At 48.7% G+C, this 23,466-nt stretch overlaps 1 protein-coding gene across 2 annotated transcripts in view; it reads right to left on the reverse strand.

Annotated features, from left to right (window-relative positions):
* NRG2 (neuregulin 2) overlaps nt 1-23,466 on the reverse strand; it is a 161,732-nt gene that overhangs the window by 22,690 nt on the left and 115,576 nt on the right. The window contains exons 4-6 of one of the 2 annotated variants that reach the window (XM_017825650.1): nt 21,299-21,364; nt 10,078-10,198; nt 187-245 (exon numbers count right to left, since the gene is read on the reverse strand). In XM_017825650.1, coding sequence (XP_017681139.1) covers nt 187-245; nt 10,078-10,198; nt 21,299-21,364 — 246 coding nt within the window. The remainder of the gene's footprint in view (nt 1-186; nt 246-10,077; nt 10,199-21,298; nt 21,365-23,466) is intronic. The other variant, XM_017825651.1, reaches the window with a different exon arrangement.

Genomic DNA, 23,466 nt, shown 5'->3' on the forward strand with positions numbered 1-23,466 from the left:
CAAACAGGGAGACAACAAGAGCCCCCAGTTCTCCTCTTGGCCACGGTCACAGCTCCTCTTGGGGCCAAGCAGAGCTGGGAGCGCACAAGGCAGGGAGAGGGCTCTTGGAGAACAGAAGAACCTGCTTTAAGGACATGACACAGAGCTACAACAACGAGGGAGAGAGAGAAGTAGAAAGAGACATACTGGAGAAGCTGACCATTGCGAAATGCTGACACCGGTCTCCTGTGAATTCGATCGGACACCTACCGGAAGAGAGAAAACCAGAAAGAGAGAAACAAGATAGCAAAATGACACCCAAACAGGCTGAACTGAGGCCCCTTCAGGTCCCTTGCATGGCTTCTATCCATCTGCTCTCAGCCTTCACCCTTACCTGCAGCCCTAAGCCCTAGCCCAAAGCTGACACCAACAGCCATCCCTGACTAGACCATTCTACATCCACCGCTGTGCCCGGGAGGTTTTAAGGAGTGTGGTGCATTTTTTGTCTTCAAACATACTTTGCTTAGGATCTGGCATGTACAATCGCAAAGGCAGTTTCTCCAAACATCTCTGTCCGAAGAATCCGTTTGGACATCTGGAGGGGAAAAGGGGAGAAATCACAGAACATGTCTGGCACAGTTCTTGAGGTCAGAAATAAAAAAAAGTGCATTGTGATGAATGGAAAAAAAATAAAGGCTTTACAGGTGTATTTAGTCTTTGCTTTGCTTTAACCAGGCACCTGCAAACATCAGTATTCCAGCTCTGGCTTTGACCTGGGCCTTCAAGCAGGCACCAAACCCTCCTGCCCTGTCCTGCTCTGCCTGCCTCCTTCCTTCTCACCTGCTAGAAGCACCAGCTGGCAGGAAGATTGAGATGGGCTGGATGCTGCTTTCAAAGACTCCAAGGAGCTGCTCTCTAGACAAGACTGACAAGAGGCACCACAGAGCAGTGAGTGGCTGCTCAGGCGACAGCGAGCATTGGGTATGGAAAGTGTGTCCCCGTTATCACCCCAGAAGTACCCAGGAGTGTTCCAGGGAAAAAGGGTTACGTGGCAGTTAGAGAGAAAGCATGTGCAGAGTCTCTGTGTTAACAGAGAGAAAGGGACAGAGAAGAAAGCTGAGCCAAAGAGGTGTCACTGCTGTCCAGCTGCGAGGCTCTCTCAGGGTGTCCCAGCCAGTGTCACTTGATGGGCTGAGATGTGCCAGCTCATGGCCACCAGTTCCACACTGGAATGATGCTGTACTGGCAGGGAAGGTGCCCTGCAGATGAAGGACACCAGGCACAGGCACCAGCCCATGAGTATCCCCCCAGCTGAGCCATGTTTTGGGAGCCCAGGGACATGGGCAGGGTCCATGAAGGTGCAGCAGCACCAGCACCCTCTGTGTCATGTCCCACCACAGCTGCAGGTGAAGCTGGGATGCAGTGGGAGCCCAGCCTTGGGTGGTCAAACACTTCTCCCCCAGGCACTTGTCTCTCTCCCTCACTTCACATCTTTTCTTCTGGATTCCTTGGATAGTCCTGCAAAGTATCCCCAGCTTTCTTCAAGTCCCAGCTCTCACCTGCCGGTCCCACAACTCACTCCCTTCTCAACCAGCCTCTCCCTCCTCCGAGCTTAAGAGGGTTTTCTCTTCATAGCATCCTAACATCTGTTTTCCAGCTTCCCAGAGTAAGTATACCTGCAGACTCTGCACCTTGTACACGTCAGACCTTCCTGGGTCTCAGCTGTCACCCAGAAGGTCTTGCTGTCCCTCAGTGCTGTCCCTCAGTGCTCTGCAACTGGTCAACAAGGAAGGGACTGAAAGACACCTCAGCAAAGAGCACATGGAGCAGAGGCCAAGTCTGATGTCAGTGGCTCAGCCCCTGGACTGTGAAGCACAGCAGGAGGCCAGAGCAGCCTTGACACAGTGTCAGGCAACCTGTCCATGTGGTGGGATGGAGCAGGGCAGATCCAGGCCCAAGCCCAGGTTCAGGTTCAGGCTGTGTGCAGAACACCTTGATTTTTAGCAGTTGTACCTCATGGTGGACACAAACTGATCTGGGTCAGGAGATGGGAGGGAGCACTGGGGGGTCTTGGCTGTGCAGACCAGGGGTACACCAGCCCACCAGTCAGACCTGCAGGGATACACACTCCCAAATGGGAGAGGTGAGACCCAGCTGTGGTCTGGAATGGGCTTGAGGAGGCACCAGATGGCTGAGCATGAAGCAGGGCAAGGTGTCAAGATGCACCTCTGAATCCTGAATGATCCAAGGAGAAGATATAGCCAGTTAAAGGCTGCATAATCTCTCCATCTATTGTCCTTCTGGACTTCAACACCTCCACAGCTTCAAATCTTTCCTTTCCTAAAGAACCATTTCCCAGTTCTTCAAGGCAGAGTTTTCCAGGTCCACGGAATATTCCATCTGCTATCCCTCTCACAGAAGCAAGCTTTGGAAAGCCCTGAGTGGGCGACCTGGCTTTGGCACTTGATTTCTTGCTGGATTTCACTGCAGTTTTGGGGGGCCTGCACTGTGCAAAAAAAACCCGGTGCACCTTCACTGCCCATGGCTAAATCTGTTTGTTTTTAGACAGCATTTGTTTTTTGGGACATGTCCATGTGGGAGTGTGCTGGGTGACCTCGAGGGCATGGCTCTGCATTGGACAGCACTGAGCTCCCCACTCAGACACTTCAGCTTCTCAGTATCCAAGTCACTTCCAAAGCTGGAAATTTTACTACCTAGTCAGGCAAATATCTTTGAAAAATTCCCTCTCTTTTCTTATTCTTGGACGTTCATCTTGGAGAACAGGAAAGAGAGACACAACCAGCAATGTCATTTCAGCTGCCAAGGAAAGCCCAGCCCAAGGGGTGACCATCAGACATGAGGCCTCTTGACTTTCCCAGTGATGAAGCAGAGGAAGCTGGTGCTGGGAAGTGAAGAAGATGCCCCACTGGCAATCAAAGAGCACAAACCTGAGGCAGCTTGAGTGGCACATACTCACAAGGACAGCCCTAGGGAAGCAGGACTTTGGAGAAACCTTCAAGAGACCGCACTGGGGTTTGATGAAGGCATCCAAAATAGAAGGTGTCTTCCCAATCCTTTTTGAAGTTTACTCATCACCACTGACAGAGTCAGGAACTTATTCACAGTCTTCAAAGGAACTCAGCTTAGCTTGCAACGTGCTTCCCGTTTTCCTGGGATCTGAGATTTCACGTGTGTTGTGAGCACACTGAAGGTCCTCAGGGGTGCTGCTGAATGAAGCAAACCTCCCACCCACCCCAAAAAGGGGTGCTTTGTCTGAAACAAGCTAAAACTGTCTCAGGTGCTAAAAACTTGCTCGTCTGCAAGAGGTGAGCCAAGGCTGGGAATCCAGCGCGACCAAGGCTGTGTGTCCTTAAGGAAAGACTGAAAATAACAGTGAAAACGGGCGGAAGGAAATAAAAACCCAGAGAAAGAAATTGGTGACACATGAAAAAGCAAAACAGAAAGGTGTCAAAGAAGCTTTGATGCCATGACAGCTACCATATAGCCCATCTTCAGATCTCTGCAGGCAGCAGAGCGTGGGTGGGGAGAAGAGCTTTCTAGACAGAAGGCAGTAGATAACTCTCTTCTCTGTGTCTAGGACAGCTCAGGTTTTTCATCTTTAGTTACTAGTGAATCAGCACTGGGAAAAGTGACAGAAAAAAAGCCCTCATGGACAGGAGCACCTTCTGTCACCTTCCAAACTAGTGTGTAAAGTGTTGAGGCACAAGTGCCGCTCTGGTGGACCTGGGTTCTGGCTCCTCATAAGGAAGGCTGCAGGCAGAAACAGTGACCAGGAGACCTTTGAGACCATGCAGTGTTTTTGGTTACTTTCTTTTTAGCTGTCTCATACTTCTAGGCTGGTGAAGATGATTTGTTATTTATGACTGTAGCTCCAGATGTGACTTCTAGGAAAGAAATTTCCGGGGTGCATGGCACAGAGTCTCCCAGTCCAGACAGGAAGAGCAATGAATTCTGCATGCAGAATCTGCTGCCAGTGGTAAGGGCTTCTGGGCAGCTCTCCTTCAGTGAAGGATATACTAAAGTCAAGGCTCACCAAAGTTGAGAGCCATGAGATGGTCTTTGATCATGGCATCCTTCTTCCTGCACATTTGATCCCAGGCCAAGAGATTTTTCTCCCAGAAAAACAGAGTCCCTCCTTCTTTGGAAAGCTCTTGCAGGGACTACACACATGGTGGACTATTCCTGCAAATATAACCTTTGGAGTTTCTTGTCCCCTCACTGCTGTCAGAGAGGCCCAATGGGTCTCTCCTCAAAGGCCAAGGGAAAAGGACAAAGGTGTGTCTGCAGGAACAGTCCTGGAGAAGGAAAAGGCTGCACCAACTTCTTGCAGACAGCACCTTGTCCCTTCTCCAGCCAGGGTAAAGAACCCTAAAACTGCCCTGGCTTAACTCCATCCCTCTGCTCCTGATTGCCACATCTCAGACTTACTTGCAAATGCCATTTGTAAAACTGGTCAGGGATTTTTCTGTCCAAATTCTGTTTTCTGTTGTTGCTGGAAAATGTCCGATTCTTTCAACTTTGACCTTGAGACCTCAAAAACATCCACAAAGTTTTGCTCTTGGGTTCAGGGTGAATTGCAGTGAAATATTTCCATGGTAACAAAAATGCAGTAAGATGATCAGCCAGATAAAGCATCTCAAAAAGTACAAACTAAAATGGTTTGAAGGACCCATTTCTATGTTGTTTGCAGAGCACTTATTTCAGAAAATTGAGAAACTTTGACATTTTGCCCTTTATCAGGGCAGAGCAATAATGATTGTTAATTATTATTTGATACTATTAATTGATAACATCATTATCATAATGTTCCTGCTGGAAGTAAAACTTTTACTGCCCAGCTGTTGATCTAAATATTGCAAGGGTCGACACATTTCCTTTGCTTCCCTAGATCCTAATAATAATATGCCAAATTTGGCAGGTCTCATAAAGCAATCCATGTTGCAGAAGAATGTGAATGAGCAGGTGCTTCAAAATAATGGGATAAGGAGAAGCTGTAGCAGAAGGACACAATGCACTGATGTAAGCAAATGGGAAAAAAAAATGTTTCAAGCGTGTTGCTTTTTTGTGCAAAGGGCTGAAAAAGAAGACAGTTCTGTCATTGTCCCCTGACCAGTCCCAGATGATCAGGCTCTGGAGAGCCCCAAAAGGCTGGACTCCACAAAACCACTGATGGGAAGAAAAGAAAGCAACCAGAATAAATGCAGAGGCCTTATCCAGAGCAGCTAATCAAGGCATGTTTGCTGTGCAGTGGAGTCCAAACCTCAGGGACATCCACTGCTGGGCTCGGTGAGGGCAACAGCGCCGTGGGCTCTGCGCCGTTGTCTTCACCGAGCCCTGGAGTTGCAGGATCAGCTTCCACACTCTGATGGGGCTCGAGGGTCTGATACAGCTACATGTGCATTAAACAGGACACAGTGAACAGGATGCACAGACGGGCCACTTGAACCTGAAAAGGCACCTGATGTCGTCACCCAAGATAAACAGCACGAAAAACGCAAGGAACGAGTCCTGGCTGGTTCAGGGGATTTGGAACAGGATGTGGAGATTTTCACCCCTAGCTCAACACTGAGGGCTCTGCATTTCCAACGGCGTTGCAACACCTCCCCACAGAAGTGCTCGTATATCCATGGCAAAGTGACATCCCTGTGGTTGTGCAATGAGCACCAAATGCCACAGGGAGGGGTGGCACAGCTCTGGGCACTGCAGGAGAGCTGAGCAAGCCATGGCCATAGGAGATCTGCCTGATGTTCACCCCTTTGGATGGAGCTCTGGGAAAAACATGCCAAAGCTGCCAGCATAGCTAACCCTCCTGAATGATCTTTCCCTTTCCTGGGAAAATCTGCAGGTAGCAGAATACATGGAGGAGGTGAACGTGTGATTTTGAAAACTGGTGGCTGGGATACATCAACTAGCTTAGAAATGAACCGATCTTTTCTCTTTTGCTTTGTTTTGGGTTTTGTTCTCTCTTTGACTTACACTTTTCGCCTGAGGTGCTCTGACCTCACTCCCTCACGTAATGCAGTGCTGTCACCTCAAACCCAGAAAGCCTGTTTATCTGTCAGCATTTGTAAATCCTTCAGCTTGACTCCTGGTCCAAAATGATAAGGGGGTGTTGCTCTGTAGCATTGTTTAAGTCTGCTGATCCCATGCAAGATCCTGGCTCAGGGTTCCAGTCACCTCTGATCACACACAAGAGTCACGAAGAGCATTTAAGTGGAATGATGAGACTTGGCTTTCTTTGTTTGGCTGGGAAGACCCCAACTGTACCTAATGCGTGCCAAGACCTAACTGGGAAGAAGAGCATTTCTGTTGTGATACACACACTAGCACAGCCCTGTGGCCATGGAACCAGCAATAAAAGATTAGAGCAGCCTCAAGCTACTCCGGGTTGTACCAAGAACCCAGTGGGCTCCAGGATGGAGGCAGACCCAAGACCAGCAGCTGTCAGTCATCCCAAACCTGTGTTCAACTGGACACAACAAACCAGTCACCACTGCCCTGTGTCCCAGACCAGCTCAAGGCACTGAGACTTGCTTGTGTGCATCCCTTCTGCAGGCACTGGAATTTGCTCTACTCAGACTCTCCTCTTCCCTACAGTTCTGGTGAGAAACCAGTCCAACTCATAAGGCCTCTCCGAGCAAAATGGTCTGGAAAAGGGTCAAGAAATTCTTCCTGTCGAGAGCCTGGAGCTTGTTAATTTACAGGGGCTGAGGAGTCGGTTCTGTATGTGTGTGGTTCAGTCATTTCCCAGGTTTATGCCGAAAATTTGTAGAATATCTGAGGCAGACCCCACTTCTCCTGTCCAACTTCCAAGTGGTCTGTTTGCAGAGTCAGGATAACAGCACAGATTGTTTTATGTTCAGGTTTCCTTTGACACCACCATGTGCAGAACTTACTTCAAATCAAGGACAAAATTATGCAAGAACACAATCCAAAAAAGACACAATTTCTGGAGCAGCTCCAAATCCTTTCTGGGCTCTTCCTTGGTGAAAAAAAGGAAGACCATTGTCCAAGGTCTAGCTGAAGTGCATTGAAAAGGGAGGGAGGAGGTGGGATTAGAAGCAAATACTTTTTTCCTGAGAATTTAAAAGACCAGGAGGAACACGTTTCTGGGAAGCCTGTTATAAAATAATAATAAAAGGCCAGCTGCCAATTTAGTCGATATCTGCAACAAATCAAGCATGAACCACTTCAGGAGAAGAAATTATTTGAGAACTCAGCTGTTCTTTTTGCTCCAGACTGCCAGAGGGGACATCTACAGGAAGCATATTCTGCGCTTCTGGACAGCTGCAAACAATGGAATCCACTCCAGGAAGGACGGTGGCAGGTAACAAAAAAGGACACTAAACTTCTGATGGTTGGCATTGGAAAGGCTGGTGCTGGGGAGCTAGAATCCCCTTAGCACCTGGTGAAGGAGGGCTGCAAGCTGGCACAGGGGGGCCAGAAGACCCCCCAAGTCCCTGCTGACTCTAATCAGAAGAGCAAAGTGGAAGCAGCACATGGACACACAGGTTGTTCCTGGCTGAAGCTGCTCTTATTTTATCTCTAAGGCCTTTGAAGAGGTTGTGAGCAGAGGGACCTACCAATCTCCTCCATGCTCTTGTCTCAGAGGCACAGAGAGGTTGGAGGACCAAAGCCAGTGTTACAGAGATCAGAAATGCAGGTCAAACCTGCATTTTTGCCTCCTCTCCTTTCTCCTCCGAGGCTGCATCATGGCATCTTTCACAAACCACAACAGCAGGTCTTCTATCTTGGTGCAACGAAGCAGCGGTGGAACATGTCAGCACTTTGCCAGGTTGCAGGCAGACAGAGGTGAAGTCTGTTTATCCATCAGCAGCCTTCCCCAAGAATCATCCATGTCATTGGGAGAGCCATTTTATGGGAAACACTATGTTCAGTTCAAAGGCTTCTGCATTCCCCAATAACTGTCGCCCTCTGGAATCCAGAAACTCTAAAGTTACACCACTTCAAAAGCCAGGATTTCTTATCTTCAGTCTGTGATTCAATGATAAAAACACCCAAGGAGAATGAACATTCTCAAGCAGTAAGACAAGAAATGACTGTGCCATGTAGAAGGCTCTTGGGTCCCCTGGGTTCCTGTGAACACGGAGTCATCTTTTCTGGCAGATGAGCAGTGACAGTGCAGATCTTCACAGCACCTCCATTTGGGTAACTCTTTCCTGCCCTTCCATACACATCTGTTCAATGGCCATCTGCTTTTAGCAAGTGGTATCTTGGAGCTCATCAGAAAAGGAAATCATTTTACCAAAGCAAGGAATCCAGGCCTTCAAATGATATGAAATAATTAGGTCTGTTTTGTGCGGCACATAAAATCTTAATGGAATCCATCACTGAGCTTTCCCTCTGTTCATCAGCTGTCAGAGCAGCCTGGTTGGAAGGCAGGCTGTTGTTCATGAGGCTGGAGTTGCCTGCTGAAGACACTTGATAACTCCCGCACTTAGCCTTTGTTGGGAAAAACTGATTTTTACATATGGCAGGAGTTCGGGTAACTTATTACAGTTAGAAATTGATCCTGTCTGAAAAGTCTTGATCTGGATTCAAGTTCTTCCCAAAAGAAATAGCCTTGAAATCCATGCTTTGGGCATGACTACATTGCTTACAGATAGAGCTATGGATTCACACACTCCTCCAGGCTTCAAGCCCTTCCCAGAATGGAATGATTGGAATTGCTGGGGCTTCCTGGGGCTACAGCTACACCAGAATAGTGGCTGTGACTTTATTTCATCATATGGGGCTTTCCCCATGTTTCCTATGGGGAACACGGGCAAGATGAGCCTACAGTGGCACAAGAAGTTAATGGCAGAGACAACTCCCCTGAAGATCAGGGCTGTTGTGTCCAAGGGTTGCTCTCTCCCCGCACACACAGGAAATCTGGAGGACCACAGCTTCTGGTTTCTGCCCTACCCAGCTCTTTAAATGCCTAAAGGGGCAAGTCCGGGAGAACTGGAAGATGCTGTTCATCCCCTGTCCTTCCACCACAGCTGGCCCTGCACTGGAGGAGAATGAGGAGGGAGCAGTTCATTGTGATCCAGCCCACGAGCCTTCCAGGATGATGGTTCTGTTCAGCTGTGTCCTTCAAGGCCTGAGGAGCTGAGGTGTGTGGTGAGCACCACATCACTCAGTGGCAGTGGTGCTGGGCTGACATCCACAGATTGTCACACACCTTTGGCTGTGTGTCTCCATGCAGAGGTCTCTGGGCCACACAGGGAGAAAACTGTCATCTCTGGGATTCTCCAAGCTGGGCACAGGGATGCCTGGGTCACCAGGAGAGCTCAGAAGCTGGCTCCATCTGCTCAGTGAATGCACATCCAGGGCACCACCTCACGCTCACTCTGCAGGAGCCCAGGGGCAGGTACAGGTGTGCTCTGGGTACCTACATGCCCAGCACTGGCAACCAGACTGCACTAGTTATTCAGTCACTATTAGGCTTGGGGGGTTGAGAGGTAGGATGCTTTTGGGCTTTCTGGCTGTGAACCAGAGGGGAAAAAGTCTCACATCCCATTCCACATCCCTCAGACTATGTAGCCCCACTTCAACCTCCTCAAGAAATTTCATTTTAAGGGTAACTTAATATGTGTCTCTGTTTTTTTATTGCAGGTTTAAAGGGGAGAAATAAACAACCTGCAGTGGCCACAAAGCAGCACAGAGGGGTGAAGAGCTGTGTGCTAAACCTGGGCCCAGGAGATACAGATAGGAGAGGTAAAGGACAGGTCCCAGCAAGGGACCACCTCCAGTCACGGAGGAGAGGGGACCCAACTTTCCCTGAAGCTGCAGAGGAGAAAGGGAAAAGAGGGGAAAAGAAACAGCCAGGACAAACATATCCTTAGAGGAAGAAAATCCAGGAAAAGTCAACAGTGAGACACACACAAAAAGAGGAAAATACAAATCCTCACCCCCCTACCCCTGCCCCTCTTGTGTCCCCTTCTGAACCTGCACAGCTCAAACTGCAATTGCCAGGAGAATTTCAGAGCTCCCGCTCCTCTGGCAGTCGCACAAAGGTCTCCTCTCCCCCAGCCAAGTAGTTTCCATATTGACACAAGAACTCCACTCACTTACTTGCACGACAGCTGATTAATCCCCTCGATGTAGTAGCACACCCCACCATTGACACAATAGGACTTGGCTGTTTCGTTGCATTTTCTGGCGTGCCCGGACCAGGAGGAGAGAGTTGTGGTTACTGCAGGGGAAAACAAAAACACACACAAAAAAGGATATATTGTCATTTCCTTTGTTGGGCAATTCTGCTTCCTCAGATGGTTTTCAGCTAGTTTGTTTGCCAAAGTAAAAACCCCAGAGCGACAAACCTCTGCCTGTGCCTTCAGACCCACCTTCACCTCTCCGGGTCCTGGGGCTGCAACCTGACCTTTCCTTTTCCAGAAAAAGTGGCCAAGTGAGTGAGGAGTTGAAGGCACATCTTCCTCTGAGCGGCCAGCATGTCAGGCCAAGGTCATCTTACTGGCAAGCTGCAGGGAAGAGTGCCCCTTTCCCACCTCTGCTTGCCCTCCCCTTGTGCTCAGAACCCTGGGACATCAGGCAGGCAGCCTGTCAAGAGAAAGATGTGCTGGAGAGTCACAGACTTGTGGTGACCTGCTGCTGAGGCCTGAGCACATCATGACACTGGACTGAGGTGCAGAGATACTGAAGAGGACATTGCACTGCTTTGTATCATTGGGAGGGGGTAATTTTTCAGAGCCAGAAGCAAGTGTCATCCTTGTCCCAGGAGCAGATGTAACACAAGCAAGATCAGCTCCATCTCTCCCTCCCATTTTCTGAGTGTTTCCCTGTCCTGCCTTAATGACAGGAAGTCCAGCAGGAGAAGTCCTGCTGGGAACAACCCAGCAGAAGTTCAGCAGGAGAAGTCAGTCAGCCCCAGTTCACTCTAAGAGAGAGGCAGCCAGCGTGACTCAGGTTTCCTGGGACACAGGTGCTTTTTCCAAATCTAAAGTTTCTTTCTGGAGAAAAGCTTTCCAGACATGAGAGCTACAAAAAAAAAACCCAACAAACAACCAAAACCCCAAAGGTAGTCTGCAGAATTTCTCTGTAATTCCTGTCTCTGAATGACTCAGACAAACTTACAGCCCAAAACAGATTCTCCACAGAGGCTTCTAAGACGGGAAAAACCTTTTGTTAGAGCAACTGATACAGGTCACAAAAGCTGAGCAGCTTTGGGAAATGCAGACCCATCTTCACATAACTCAGAGAAGGGCTGGGCACTCAAAAGCATTGGTTTTTTACAACTGAATACTTAACATCATTAAAGACAGTCCCCTTTCCTGGACTACCCACCTTGCCCAGACCCTAACACAGTTACACCTCCAGCAGTGTGGCTACTACCTACTTTCCAGCACCTTTTATGCTGCAGTCAAGGTTTCTGAGGAGATACTCTCTTCCATCCTGTTTTCCAAAGCATAAATGAACCTCATGGAGAGGTTAGTGACTTCAGACCCATTCCTGAGACAGAACTCCACATTGACACAGGATTTGAGGAAGAAGGCTTGAACCAGAGCCCCAGGCAGGAGCTACTCAGAACCACAGGAGGAGCAGCAGGGCAAGACACAGCCTGCCCTGGAGGGAGCTGGGGCTGCTCCCCACTCCTCAGGCAGCCCCTGTGCTCATCCCTCCTTTGCAGAGGCTCAGAGGCTGCATCCCACACCGCCAGAGCCAAGGGGTGCATTCCCATGCTCTGGCTCCAGCCCAGCACCTGCTGGGCACATCCAGGCTCTCCCAGGTAAAGGAGGGCTCCCAGCACCCCGTGAAGCCTCTGACATGTGGGTCATGCTTGGCACCTGAGCAACCAGACAAGCTGGTTCTGGCTCTCCTGCTTTTAGGACTCTCTGCCTGCATGGGGTCTGTGCTTCTCCAAACGGGGAGTTTCTCGCTGGGCTGTGCCCAGCTGGAGCAGCCCACGCTGTTACCTGTGCTCAGCTCAAGGCAGAGCCAAGCTCACTGCATTGTCCCACTCCATTGTCTTCCATTCCCACAGGGAAGCCAACGCCTCCCACTGCCTGGCAGCAGCAGGGCTGTGCACGGAGCAGAGCTGTTTCCACGCCTGGCCTTGAATAACCATCGCCTCTGGCTCTGTATTTTCACAGTCACCCAGGGCACAGCGAGCTGTCCCAAAGTGCTCTGCACAGCAGACATGGCAAATGCTTCAGCAAAGACCCAAAGTGCTCAGAGCCCTGGGACAGCAGAGAGCTGCTCCCTCCGAGGGCACGTCCTGCCAGCCAGCTGGGAGCCAAATGTGGGCAGAGTGTGCACACACTGCAGTGTCTGCAGAGGGTGACATGACCAAGCCTCCAGTGAAGGGCTTGCAAAAAAACCCTCAAATATGAAAGCTCCCAAACTTCTGTAGGAAATTCAGCTCTCCCTTCCAGTTAAGATTAATGGTAACTAGAAGCCAAAGCCATTACGAGTCTGTATAATTTATTTGGGGAATGCAGATTCATTATACAGACGAGGGTGTATAATTCATACCTTTATGAGATAGTAGCACATTTCTACTGGGGAAAGCAGAGCTGTGTGTCTCTGATAAACTGCAAGTGTGCCATCAGATCAGGGAGCACTGAAACTCCATGAACCAAAGCACTGTTGCAAATTGAAAGGCACATGGATGAAGAACAAGCACAGCCTGCAGGGAGCCATCACCCCTGCAACCATCAAATACACCACTTGGTAGCAAGCAAAATGATCCGTCTGGCAAAGTCTTGCATCATAAATCCTACAGGAAAGGATTCTGGAGCAAGGCTTCCCACAGCAAGGGAGGAGCAGAGAGGGAGAATGAAAACAGAGCCCAGAAACCTCCTCATAGAAAACACATCAGGTAACAAGGTACCCAATCCCCCAAGAGAGGTGGATGGGAAGATGTTGTGTGATGTTGTGATACCAGCTAGAGATTACATGGGATCTTCATGCCATAGAAACAGTTTTGTCCCTTCTAAATTTTGTTCCTTTTAAACAAATTAAAAGGAGCCTGGCACGAATGAGGCTCCTTTTCCTCTTACAGGAGGAGAGCTCTCAGTAGAGCTGTGCCTGTCTGGAAAATACATGGTTGATCACCTCTCCTAGAAGCATCTTGCTAATGTCATTATCCTTTAATCTCTGTTTTCTGCAAAAAAACCCTGTTCTGCCTTTTATCCCAAAGAAGCACAAAGTGTTTTGAACTGAATCACAGACTCATATTACTGTGGTGCATTTGTCAGCAGCAGAGATGTAGCAAAGGCCACAAAGAGAGGCAGCAAGCCCAGTTCCCTGCTGAGAAGCATCACGAAATGAGTCCATTTTAGACTGTGAATTGAGCAGTACTGGACAAACCAAAGCCCTGCCTAGTCCCTGACAGTGGCCAGGGGATGATGTTTGAGGAAGAAGATCAGCATGAGAATGCAATAACAATTTTCTTCTGGCCATCTAAGATGAGCAGCTCAGAGACAACCTAAATCATCCACAGTGTCATTACATTCAGTGGCCTTTGCTGGATTTCTCTAGTTGATGTTTGAACAAACCTAATCTTGTGGCACCCACAATGTTTGTGACAAGAGCTCCGGTGTTATGGACAGTGTGCAAAGGCACAGCTCCACTTAATCCTTTTAACCTGCCCTTTTCTGGCTCTTGTACCAGAAAAATATAGTCAACATCCCCCCTTGTTTCCCCTGTGCTACCTGTGGCCTTACAGGTGACTTGCAGGCACAGGCAGCATCTCCTTTCCTAGCTGGAAAGCAATGATTTCTTTAGTAGCTTCTTAGACAGAGGTTGATCCAGCTGAAGATCTTTTTTGGCTCATCTGTGATTCAGTTTTTCCCCTTGGAAGTGGTGAGACCCTACTGCATACATGATATTTATGGGATATTTATTCCACTCATAGGAATTCCTGACGTTCATTTTGAGGTTTGATGTACTGAATACAGATCTCTATGTGTTATAACCCTTGAATCTCACTGTTGTGTGGTAACACAAAGTCTGGAGCCTTCCAAGGTGCCTGATTGCTCTGGGATGTTGCTGCAGCTGGGACTGCACGTTCATGAGGGCAACTATTTTGGGAGCAAGGATGGAGAGACCTGCCAATTCAGAGAGAAGCTCTGGTGGGGGGACAGAGCGAAGCAAAATGTCTCACTTAGAAACTATTAACTGAAAACTATTAACTTGAAATGTGGCCCTCTGTGACACCACGTGGCTGCAGATCATAGACCAGCACCCTGAAGCAAGAGACCAAGGGAGATTTCAGTGGGTTTCCATCACACTAGTGGGATAATTCCCAGATTCACAAGTTACTTCATGTTTATCTGTATTCCTCCATCAGTCTGGGGCCCTGGAAATACCTTGACAACCATCTACCTGATCCTGAGTCACCTGCAGTTTGATGACTGATGTTGGTCAAGTGAACCTCACACAGTTTATCTGCAGCCATGCAGGTACATTCACCTCTGTGCCAAACACGGGGCAGGAGTGCCTGGTGATCCAGAAACTACTTTACAAACCTATTCCACCTTAGCTCACATAGTACCAGGCAGATTTTACCCCCTTTTGCATGGTGTGGCAGAATAAGTCCTTCATTCAGGCTCCAACAAAACTCCATCTATCCCAAATGACTTGAAAGTTGTAAAATTGCTGGGATAAATGGAGATCTGAATAAGCAAGGGAACAGTTTAGGGTGGTAGCTGCAAACTGGATGGAATGGGATTCATGAAGGAGGTGGGACATGATGAGGGGGTTGTGCAGTAACATGAATCATGCACCAATGGCTTCCCTTGGTTCTTAAACAAATTAAAAGGAGGAAACAGGAAGCTGTGCATGAGGAAAGCTATGGAAAGGAAGTGGTGACATTTCTTTTTGACCAGTGGGAATAAGCAAGGTGCCCCCGAGACACACAAACTGGCCAGAAAGCTTCTGCAGGGTGAAAGAAGGGCTGGAGCAGCTCAACCATCAGCAGGTCAGATCTCCAGCTGGAATCAGTCCTGGGACGGGGAACAAAGCAGAAGGGAGTGTGGAGGTGAGGACAGGGGAAAGAGGGGAATAAGGAGGTGAGGACAGGGGAAAGAGGGGAATAAGGAGGTGAGGACAGGGGAAAGAGGGGAATAAGGAGGTGAGGACAGGGGAAAGAGGGGAGTAAGGTGGTGAGGACAGGGGAAAGAGGGGAGTAAGGAGATGAGGACAGGGGAAAGAGGGTGGCCTCTAGATGGATGTGTTTGCAAACAATCTGCAGCCACATTTTATTGTTGCTGCCCCAGCCAGTGAGGACAGTGCAGCACAAACACATGAGAGATTCAGAGCACTGGAGTCATTCAGAGTGTCTGTTTTCCACCACACGCCCCAGTTATTCGGGACTAACATCAGTGGCAGGGCAGCAGAGAGGAGAGCCAGGGGCAGGGACTGTGCCAGGTGGACTTCCCTTCACACAACCCATCTACGCAGAAAGACCATTAATGATTGTGCAGGGATTCTTACACAATTCCTGCCACCCACGTCATTTAACCTTTACAGGCAGCTCACCAGCCTGTTCTCAGAAGTCTGGTGAAATAGTCCCCCTGCAAAGAGTTAATTAATGCAGCTTGGACTATAAATTATAGTTAATTTTTCACGAACTACAGCTACTGTCGAGCAGAGCAGGGAGACAGCGATAATTTCGCTGCTCCTTTTCTTCTTTATAAATAACTTTGGCTGGTGGATTCATAGAGTACAGACACTTTATTCTCTCAATATTTAGACATTCAGTTAGACAGATGAACTCAGCTGGTTGGGGAGTGTATACAGATTGCCTGCTCTGTATATGCCTCATGTACTTACTGATAAAACACAGAATTGCTGAGGTTCCCCTCAACAGAGTTCACCCAACTGCTTGTCAGAAGGACATGGATGAGAAGGTGTCTGGCCAAGTTATTCCTTAGTTGTAGCACTGTAATCCTGGTGTGAGCCACACTAAACCCATGATTTACACTGATTAGCACATGCAGGGGCTGTTGATCCTGACCATTCTCTCTGTGGTAAATCTCTGTATGTCTGAAATGACACCTCCTCTCTTAATAAACCTGAGCAGAGCCTGGAGGTTACCTGCTGCTTCCTGCACCAAAAATCAGAAGGGTCTGTGCAGACTGGGGACTCTGGAGCTCATAAAAATTCTGCTCCTGTGCGTTTATTCATTTGGAAATGACCAAATATTTACCCCCACATTTTACTGAAATAGCTCTTGCTGGAATCATGTTTCCAGTTTCTGAGGGGATCATTAAGACCAATAGCTGCAGGTCAGGAGTTCATCCCAAAATACAAACGGCTTCAGGACACTCATCTTGGAGCATCAGATGCTGCTGATCAAAACAACACTGGTACCATTTCCCACCTTTCCCATCTGCACTGTTCAGGAGTTTCACTGAGGAGCAAGTTGAAAGGTTTCTGAGTGCCCAGGGACTGCCTGTTCCCACAGGCCAGGTAGCTATTGCAGGGACAAAGTCCTGTGTTATTATAAAGCTTCTAGTTGCTCCTCCAGAATGATCTCATCAGCTTTATGAAGGAGCCCTTCCTATGCTTTTCTCTGCCACAGGGGTCCCAGAATGCATTTTCTTTTCCCAAATGCCCATCATCAATTGTAATAGCAGCAACATGATACTTCAATGAGGGGATTTGTTCAGCAACCTAAAAATCCTTCTGCAGAGCCAATGCCAGCATGAATCCTTCGCAGTCGGGGCAGCTGAAGCCCAAGAAGTGAAGCAACATGCCAGGATGACACGATGGAGCCAGACAGAGCCTGGTACACAGCCTGCTGCTCTGAACGTGGGCTCACAGCCTCAGTGCTTCCAGGGACATCAGATCCCATCCCAGCCTTCACCCTGCCCTTCTTTGCCTTCAGAGTCACAACTCGTTTTTACGCCACATCTTGAGCAGTAGCTGTGTGGCTACTTAAAAAATACACAGTGAGCAAAACAAGCAACAACCAGGATCTGGCAGGAGCCACCTCACAGCTTTCTGCAGACTGACAGCAAGATCTCCACCACACTCTCCTCAAGGTCCCACGTCTGTGTGTGTGCAGGTTCTGCTCAATTACAACCACACCTCTGGTCCTGGGGTTTAAATTATCTGAGCAAAGACCACACCAAGACTTATTTTCAGTCTGATATTGAAAACTGGTCTGTCCACATGGCTGGACTTCTGCCTGTTCTGCCCATGCTCTGGGCTGGCTGGACACCCTTCAACTCCAAACCAAGAGCACCATTTGCATCATGTTTGCAGCACTGCTGGCTCTGGAGAGCACAGTGCCTTCAGACTGGAGGGGCCAGAGACTGACCAGCCAACTAACATGGTCACTCAGTAAAGGCCATGACAGACTGGACTTGAGACAAGGTTTTGGGGAGTTGGCTGACCCATATGTGGCACTTGTTACTGCGGTGTGTGTGCTGAAACTTTGATTGGACTAGGTGTGACTCACAGCACATCACAGCAGAGACATCACTGAGCCTTCATGCAAGTCCAGCAGGCCTGTCTCACCTGGGAGAGACAAAGTGAGGCAAACATTTCCAACACCCAGCCATCTAAGCATTGGGGAAGGTATTAAACTGGAGAGGGATAACCTGTGTGAATCTAAATGAATCAGTCTACAGACTTAGTCCAATGACATTGCCAAAATGACAGCTATGAAATCTGTGGACCCAGACTGGTGTGTGGAGAGTTAGACTTAACTGGAAAAAGAAGGACTGTTTCACCTACTCCTCCCCCAGTGATCTCTATAGGGAGTTTAGGGAGGGTGTGTGATCCTCAGCAGCTGAAATAAAGGCCCCAAAACTCACTCCAGAGAGCCCAACTCTCATTCAGATAAATCACAATATCCCCCAATCTTCATGTTCCCAGCAAAACTCAGCACTGCCTCTTCTGCTCTTTCTCCCTCTTCCACCTCCTCCTGTGATCCCAAACCTCTCTTTGCTGCTGAGCACCCACAGCCAAGGGTAGAGTGAGGCCACTCACCAGGTCAGCTGGACAGTGAACCTAGGGCATGAGCAGAGTCCAGGTGAGCAGCTGCAATGATCCACATGTTGGTTTAGACCATCTGCCAACCACTGGCAGATCCTTTGGTACCCTGGCAGTATCCAAACCATGCTTCCTCCACCCAGTCTGTCTTCTCTTCCTACCCTCAAGGCTTCACCTGTTTTTTGAATTCAAGGGAATGAACTAGAGAACTCAACAGCAGAAAACAAGCAGAGGGCATTACCTGCTCTTTTCAGAGATTTCAAAAATTATCTTAAATTTTTAAAATGAAACTCTGATAGCGTTTTACTATCCTTGTCCTGCATAAACCTTACATCTCAGAATGCTCTACAGGTTGCTCTGAACCTTCTTCCACTTTTGTCTCCATCAGAATGCTCCTAAATGTGGGCACTGACTCCTATTCTGTTTACCAAACTTGTCTATCACCACGGACTCCTGAACCTCGTTTAGCTGCTTCAAGCTGCACAGTGACAGGATCACGTTACCCTTTTGAGTCCCCTGGATGTTGAAATGAGCATAAAGGACCTTTCTCTCTGCATCAGGGCACATGATCAAGTTACCACATCCCTGCAAGTTCTTGCGTGTGAGCTGAGACACTGTGACCACCCAACTGCACAACCTTAGCCCGTGACACACACAAGACAACGTGTCCTCCTTAACACTTTTCCACCATGGACGGGGCTGCTGCAACTACCTTGTGCTTACTGGGCTCCATGGGGAGACTTCTTGGTAAGAGTAGCAGGCACCACTCCTTGAACCTCAGTGCTCAAGTAGCTCTAGGGCTGCTCTAGTCTGACAATGCTCCACCAAAAATACTCAGGGGAAGGTGTCAGATTGTGTCACCGTGTCACTGTGTCACCATGATGTGCAGCATCATGGAAAGACTTTCCCAGGCAGCAGGTTTCCTTTCTGAATCTGGCCCTCAGAGGGCAGCCTGGCCCTGTGGATCAAAGCTGGACACTACACCCCTATGACCAGGCCAGGACTCATCCCACTCCATGGTCCACCTTCCTACAGCTTCTAAATGGCTCTGCTTCATCTGAAGGGATCCACACACCACTGAAGGAAGCTGAGTGATGCCCCATGCCATGCTCATACCAGGTAGTGGGGGTTTCAGGAAACCCAGCTCTCTGTCAGGCAGGTCCCAGTACTCACCCTGGGTATAGGGTCACATCCACATGGGCTGGACAAGGAAGCAAGGCAGAGTGGATCCCAGACAGCTCTCAAATGCACCGCTGTCAGATCCCAGGTCTCCCAAGTGTGCTGTCTATGGTCCCAAATCCAGACTGGTATCAGGGTTGTCACTACACCAGAACCTCCATGAGATCCTCGGGTTTCTCCAAACTGTCATGAGACCTGTGAGGCCCACACCAAACAGTGTCCCTGCCAAAGGGAACCAGAGCTCCTGCTCCAGTGTGTAGGCAAGGGGAGCAGCAGCTGGGGAAGAGATCCCCTGCAGTTCATCGTGACAATGCAGATGTTTCCAAGGACCAGTGGTACCAATCTGCCCCCTTGCACTCTGCAGCCTCCTGTCATGGGAAGGTGCAGAGATGCAGAGCAGCTGGACAAAAAAATACACTTCCAGGGAAAAAAGTTACCCAAGAATGGAGACAGAGCACCTTGGAGACCTGGGCTGCACTTTGAGAGCTGTCTGCCTTGTGCCAAGGATGCAGCAGAGTCCAGAGGTCTGTGGCCACTGGAGAACAGGAGGAGGAAGTCTGGCCTCACTCAGAATGTGGCAGGATTTTCTAGTAGCTACACTTTGAGGTGGTAAGAAAGGCGTTGACAGTGCTCCAAGGGGAAAATACATAATATCCCACTGCTTTCCCCATTATCTCCCCACGGGTTGTACACACATGCAGTTCTATGACAGATCATCAGTCACCATAAAAATCAGAGAGACTCTGAGCTTTTTAGATAACAATTGAGAGAGATCACAAAAAAGGAACGTGAAGGAAAAAGTCAATTACAACCTTAACTCTGGAGACTTTGCCATCTCTCCCCATCATTAGAAAAAGCCAAACAGCCAGGGATGATGGACCCCCAGAGGAAAGAAGTTTTCCAAAAGGAGAAATGTCTGTGTTTCCTTTCTGAGATTTGGCTTTTAAGAAAATAGCATTTATCTTATATGATGCAAAGAAGTAGCATGGATCTCTCCTGGTGAAAACAAAGGAAAAATCCTGGGGAAGGATCACAGCATTAATGATGATGTGTCTCAGCTTGGTGTCTCCAGTGCAGTGCAAGGCTGGGCACTACACAAGAGCACATTTTAAGTGCAGTTTTCTAATCAGAAAAGCTTTTAAAGGATACCTGGCCAGTGCCTGCTGTGGCTGCAATCAGATTTCCTTTAAAATCATAAAAGGCTGAGCTTTCCAAGTAGGGAACATCCCCATAAAATCTGTAAAGCAGAATTGCCAACGGTGAGGCACAGCCAGCTCTGGGCATCAGGAGCTGGGATGGAAATACAGCACAGATCTCAGAGTACCCTCCTGGTCCTGACTTCCCAGGGGCTTTAGATGGGATCCTGGTGGAATCCCCACTGGGGAGAGGCCCTCTGACACAGACATAACACCCTCCGCCAGAAAGACCTGAGCCAACATCCAGGCACTGGGACCCCAGATCCACACCTTGTCCGTGCTCTGATTTTTATTGCTGTGGGCCCATTTCCTTCTGCATTTGGGACAACTGAATAGGAGGGAATGGTGAAAAGCATTTCAGCCACATTGAATCAAATTAAAAGTTTGGGGCAATCTCTTCTTGCTTTCTGGAGACTCAAGAAAAAATGGGAGCGAAGGGCACAGATGGATTTTCTGCGATTTTCTTATGACTTATGTTTAGAAGACTCACATCTCTTTTCTTGTGCTTCCTAGAGCCTACTTTAGTTTTATCACCTCTCCTCAAAAAAAAAACCCAACCAAACCCAAACCCAAAACCAAAGCAATAAATAAATAGTAATAAAAAAACCCTGCTAAATCAAAGGCTGCAACAAGCACATCTTGCAAGTATCAATAATTCCATGCACTGAAAGAGCTGGGAATGCTTAAAATTCAGTTGCAATTTGAAGTAGCACGTTCTTCAAGCTGCCATTGCAATAGTTATCAACCTCTCCCTCTCTGAGATAGACACCAGCAACATAAATCAGATTTTTTGAAAGATCTAGGGAAAGATCGGTGGCTTCAGGAAAAATCAGAGAGAAGGAGTGATTAAAGAAGATTCCAGGAGGCAATAAAGCATTTATGCAAAATGTCTCATAATAACAAACAAATCAGGGGAAAGCAGCTGTATGGGGGGAGCAGGGGGGAGAGGTACTTACACTCTTCTTCCATAACAACTATTTTAGTTTCTGAGGCTGGTAAGACTTGTGGTGCTTTCGTTGTTCCTGGGGAAATTAAGGTAAGAAAGTAGTGAACAAAATGTCTCTTTTGAGCAGGGCAGAGTGGGCTTAGCTACTGTGGGGAGGAGGAGAGGGGCAGGTGCTGCTGGGGGGCACAGGCTGGGGGGCTGCCAAGGTGTTAGTGCTGGTTTAGGGCACGCCCAGGTGGGGATCGGGGTGACAGAGGCAGGACAAGGACTGTCCCTGAGGGGCAGATGGCACAGGACATGTTGTCCCCTCACCCTGAAGGGTCTTGTGTCATTGAGGGTCTCTGTCACTATAAAGAGGCAGAAATGGCTCAGGGTTCACCTGGCAGGGGACAAGTGTGGGAGGTTTTCTCAGCCCTGATGGCCATGAGAGTGCAAAGATGGGATCACGGGACAGGGTAGTGGGAAAAGTGAGTTTAAGAAAAGGTGGGAGCCTCTGAAGAGCCTCCATCCCACAGGTAAGTGCAGCTCTGCAGCACAAACTAATACTGGAACAAGAGGATGAGGAACATGAAGCAGATGAAGGCCATGGGCAGGAGCCTGGGCTGAGGGTGCAGAACCCTGTCAGAGACAGGGGTGAGACCACCATGAACAGCTAAAAAGCACAGAGGATTTTTTGGTACAACTTTGATTTTTCCTGCAGTGTTCGAGCAAAGGGGAGTGGGGGGAGGGCAGTTATGGAGGTGCCTAAAAATTTTCTGTGGAAGAAAAGAGTCTGAAACAGTCACATCTCACCTGTGCCATCATGGTCATGTGATATAAACATTAGACTGTTCAATAAAGAGAACTGGGAAAGGGGACATTTTCCTAAGAAAGCGTCTAATCAACCTCAAAGTCATAAAAATCTGCAAATAGCACCAAAGCACAGTATATTTTGTTTGAGCCCAGAAACATTTCCTCAGAAATTAACACTGTCCCAAAGCTTCTCAATGCAAAAGCATTTATTTCTGATCTGGATGTTTTGTGGAAATACTGGAATTGCAGAGGAGAGGTGAGGTGAGGGCTTGGCTGATGGACAGTTTCTAAGTGCCAAGGAGTCACTGCACTGCAGCCACTGTCTCTCTAAAGACGTGGTGGGTTTGGTGATCTGCAACAGATCTGCATGGCTGAAAAGCTGCTTTCCTGAAACTGGCATCAACTGTAAAGTGGTACTGGAACAGAGCAAAGAGCACTTTGAAATGGCAACCCTGCCTGGCCAGGCTGAGAGACTTCCACCAGCAGAGGCTGAACCTCAGACCTCCCTTCCATGGCCTGAGGGTTCCCTGTCTGAGCTCCTTCTCTGCCAGCCGGGACACCAGTGGGATCAGAAGATCCCATCTCTGTCCTCTGCATCCCTGGAAGGCAACAGCACATGGGGCTGAGGACACCTCATGATACTCATCTCAAGCCTTGACAGCTCAGACCACCTCTTGCAATGCCACCTCTCTACAGGGGCACCCAGAGATGTCCTCAAACCCTGTGTGTCTGTATCACAAGATGTGGTGTTAGCTCAGGACTTTTTCCCAGTCCTGGATTCACCCTCCTGTATCACAACAACATCACAGGACCTCCCAAACCACTGCTGTCAGGTCAGAGATTGTGCTTCCAGCAGCTGGTCCCGGAGCACCAGTCCCAGCCAGCCTGCCCAGGACAGGCTGATGCACCAGGGACAGAACAGCTGTAAAGGAGCAGGATATAAAGCAGCAGAACACATGGAGACAGCAATAGCTGGAGTGACCTTCTGGGGAGAAGGGGAAGGCTCGAGGGGAGGCCAGCTCTGATTAATTGCTATGAACTGCTAGAACTTCACAGTTCTAGCACAGAGAACGCTGTGCTGAGGCTCAGCCACAACAGGATCGGTGCTAAGGAGCCTGGGGAATAAGGGACAGGAGAAAACACACGTGTGGATTCAGGTGCCCTGATGAGTTTCTACTGAAAGGTGTCACAGAAGAAGGGAGCTTGCAGAAGCGACGAAAGCTGTGGAGATCCCAAGAAAGCCCAGCACTAAGGGAAGAGGAAAACTCCAGCACAGCACATGCTGGGCACAGATGAAGGCTGCTCAAACTCTGGATAGCTCCAGAGGAAGAGGAAAAAAGAGTGCAGAGTGGGGTGGCAGGGCTGCAAAAGACTCCAGTGTCATCT

This window comes from Lepidothrix coronata, unplaced genomic scaffold (genome assembly GCF_001604755.1).
Source record: "Lepidothrix coronata isolate B3197 unplaced genomic scaffold, Lepidothrix_coronata-1.0 Scaffold121, whole genome shotgun sequence".
NCBI lineage: Eukaryota > Metazoa > Chordata > Aves > Passeriformes > Pipridae > Lepidothrix > Lepidothrix coronata.